Source organism: Protobothrops mucrosquamatus, unplaced genomic scaffold (assembly GCF_001527695.2).
Source record: "Protobothrops mucrosquamatus isolate PMUCROS unplaced genomic scaffold, P.Mucros_1.0 scaffold3805, whole genome shotgun sequence".
NCBI lineage: Eukaryota > Metazoa > Chordata > Lepidosauria > Squamata > Viperidae > Protobothrops > Protobothrops mucrosquamatus.
The window spans coordinates 35,305-38,986 of NW_015389758.1; the positions used below are offsets into that span (position 1 = coordinate 35,305).

General features: G+C 47.5%; 1 protein-coding gene across 1 annotated transcript in view; it reads right to left on the reverse strand.

Annotated features, from left to right (window-relative positions):
- The window catches only part of CSK (C-terminal Src kinase), a 16,009-nt gene extending 14,307 nt beyond the window's left edge, over positions 1 to 1,702 (reverse strand). The window contains exon 1 of the mRNA XM_015827595.2: positions 1,660 to 1,702. Coding sequence (XP_015683081.1) covers positions 1,660 to 1,674 — 15 coding nt within the window. The 5' untranslated portion in view covers positions 1,675 to 1,702. The remainder of the gene's footprint in view (positions 1 to 1,659) is intronic.
- Between the last annotated feature and the right edge of the window lie 1,980 nt (positions 1,703 to 3,682).

Genomic DNA, 3,682 nt, shown 5'->3' on the forward strand with positions numbered 1-3,682 from the left:
CAAAACCAGCCATTTGGCGTCATGGGTTCACTTAATGACCACATTAAAGGTCATAAAATCGAGGGTGATCATGTGGCCACCCACTTAATGACTGCCACGGCTTATGACCGTAATTTTGGACTCAATTACAAGGTTTCTCAACCTCGGCAACTTGAAGACGGCCGGACTTCAAGTCCCAGAATTCCTCAGCTGGCTGGCTGAAGAATTCTGGGAGTTGAAGTCCACCCATTTTCAAGTCGCCAAACTTGGAGAAACTTTGCTGTTTAGTATTCAGTCACCTATATTTTTAAACTAGGGGACTCCGACGTGTCTGAAAAGGAAATCACGTGAGCTCTCACTGGGCTATAGTTCCTTCCCTTTTCTTTTTTTTAACTTTTTTAAAAATAGCACGTCTTTCGTATCGTTCTTTTTTAAAAAAAGAAGAACAGCCCCGACAGTGTAAAAGCTGCTTTGGAAGCCCAAACACACGGGCATGAAAAGGACCTCACAAAGATCAGACAGCCCTTGGCTGAATACCACTTCAACGCACCCTTAAAAACACCCCTAGGAAACCCAGCATCAAAATTTGGGGAGGGGGGGGGAGAAATACAGATAGTCCTCAAGTTACGGCCACAGTTTATGTTGCTAAGCGAGTCATCTGTCAAAACAAGTTCTGCTCCATTTAACGAGCTTTCTGGCCACAGTTCCTAAGGGAATCACTGCGGTTGTTTGAGTTTGCAACACGTTTGTTAAGTGATTCTGGCATCTCCCCCCCCCCCCGACTTTGCCCGTCGGAGGATTGCAAAAGGGGAATCGCATGATGCCGGGACACTGCGACCGTCATAAATGTGAATCAGTTGCCAAGCGTCCGAGCTTTGATCATGTGACTGTGGGGATGCTGCCATATGTAGGATATATGTCATTTTTTTTTAAGGCTGTTGTAACTGAACGGTCACTAAATGAATTGTTAAGTTGAGGACTACATAAATCAGGGGTCCTCAACCGTGGCCACTTTAAGACTTGGGGACTTCAACTCCCAGAATTCCTCAGCCAGCAACTCTCAGCCAGAGTTGAAGTCCCCAAGTCTTAAAGTTGCAAGCTGAGGAATTCTGGGAGTTGAAACCCCAAGTCTTAAAGCTGCAAGCTGAGGAATTCTGGGAGTTGAAGTCCCCAAGTCTTAAAGTTGCATGCTGGGGAATTCTGGGAGTTGAAGTCCCTAAGTCTTAAAGTTGCAGGCTGAGGAATTCTGGGAGTTGAAGTCCCCAAGTCTTAAAGTTGCAGGCTGAGGAATTCTGGGAGTTGAAACCCCAAGTCTTAAAGTTGCAGGCTGGGGAATTCTGGGAGTTGAAGTCCCTAAGTCTTAAAGTTGCAGGCTGGGGAATTCTGGGAGTTGAAGTCCCTAAGTCTTAAAGCTGCAGGCTGGGGAATTCTGGGAGTTGAAGTCCACAAGTTTTAAAGTGGCCACGATCGAGGACCCCCGACATAAATACTAACCACGTTTCAACCCACCATCGTCAAATTAGACAGGATCCCAGAGAACCTGGACATCAGTTGACTGGGACATTTTTTTTAAAATGTCCCGGATAAATCCTCTCCCCCTCCCCCCAAAATTGTGTGACGGTGTGAAACAGAAATCGAAAGACAATAATGGATTTTTCTCTTTCCCGTCTCGGTCCTTACCTGCATTCCTGACATCTTCTCGGGGGCTTCCGGCGACTGGATCTCACAAGGACACGTCACTTGGTACCATGAGACCTAAGATGGGAAAGGTCCGTTTTAAGATCAGGTTTTTGTGTTCGGCCGAGGGTTTGCTCGCCTCCCCACAACGACAACGTGCACACCGGAGAGTCAATTGGCGCCCGTTTCTGCAAGGCTGCGACGCTTTTGAGTTTTTGACTGGGACCCAAGGTGAGGTGTGTCCCTTTCGCGCCCCCAGACAGCCCAAAACAGGTGGTCCTCGACTTACGACCGTTGCTAAGCAAGGCAGTTGTTAAGTGAGATTTACCCCGTTTTACAACCTTGCGGTTCTTAAGTTAGTAATGTGGTTGTTAAGTGAATCCGGCTTCCCCCGCTGACTTTGCTTGTCAGAAGATTGCAAAAGGGGATCACGTGATTCCGGGGACACTGCCCTTGTCAGAAGTATGAGTCAGCTCTCATGTGACCGTGGAGACGCTTCAACCGTCGTGAGTGCGAGGACTGAGGTCATCTGACCCTTGCCTAACTTTTCTTTCCTTAAATATTCCGTTAAAAACAACGGAGGCCAAACATGACAATCTCTGCAGGTAACAAGAAGCCAGCTTGAACACGACAAGGGAAGTTTGCCACACTTTTGCGCCAAGCTGCAATCCAACAAGACAAAACCCAGAATGCACCTCTATCCCACAATCCACCTCCCCCAAAATATCTAAACAAGAACTGGAGCTACGTTCTGCTCCAATTTTAGTAAAATCGTGGACCACGCCAAACTTTTTTTTTTCTCTTTTGAAAAATAGAATGAAAGAATGACTAAGGATTTCACATTTTCCTTTCCTTTCCTTCCTTCCTCATAAAAATCAATCATCCTTCTTTCCTTCTACATTATAACCATCTATGTATCTTTCTTTCCTCCCTTCCCTTCCTCTTTCCCTCCCTTTCCTCCTCCCTTCCTTCTTTTTCTTTTTCTTTCTTTTTTCACTTTCTTTCACCCTTTCCAAGCATCCTTCTTTCCTTCCTTTTCTTTCTCTTTGTTTCTTCTTTCTTTTCTCTCTCTTTCCTTCTTTCTTTCTTTTCTTTTCTTTCTTTCTTTCACCCTTTCCAAGCATCCTTCCTTCCTTCTTTCTTTCTTTCTTTCTTTCTCTTTCCTTCTTTCTTTTCTCTTTCCTTCTTTCTCTTTCTTTCTTCTTCTTCTTCTTCTTCCTCTCTCTCTCTCTCTCTCTCTTTCTTTTCACCCTTTCCAAGCATCTTTCAACATGTGCTTTAATTTGAAAGCATCCGAAGCGACAGATGCACAGACACCTTCGGGGAAACGCTGATGGATCCATTAGCGTGCCATCGATCCCGGGGTCAAGAAACAGACGAGAGTGATGGCTATTGAACAAACCAGCCCCAGTATGGATGTTCTGCCAGGAAGGACGGTGAGCCACTCCTTGCAAAACGTGTACGTGTATAAAGAGCCCTGGTGGCGCAGTGACAGACTCCATGCCAGTTTGGCACAGTGGTTAAGGTGCTTTCCCACGATGCTATTAAGTGAATCATGCAGCCGTTAAGCAAATCCAGCTTCTCCCGTTGACTTTGCATGTTGGAACGTCGTCCATGGCGATTGCACGCCAGCTGGGGGATTCCGGGAGTTGAAGTCCACCCGTTGTTCCAGTTGCCCAGGCTGAGAAGCAGAGCGATGATGCCAGAGCTGAAACAGGCATCAGCCCCACTGCCTTTCCCTCCTCCCTCCCTCCCTCCCTCCCCTGCTCAACCCTTGGCTGCCCCGACGGCAGCACCAGGAAGTGGGCTGGCCTCCCCACTTTCCCTACAGCTCCCCAGAGATCCAACTTTTGCCCCGCGGAAGCTAACTTTAACGGCTCCTAATTCCGATCTCACAGCAAAGGCCCAGCAGCTGCTATTCATAAGAACGAGAGTTGGAGGTTTTGACTTTAAGAGGCTCAAGGCACAGCCCGTGGCTGAGCTGGGTGCAGACGCCGGGGGGGGGGGGGGAGAGGGTCAGAGATGC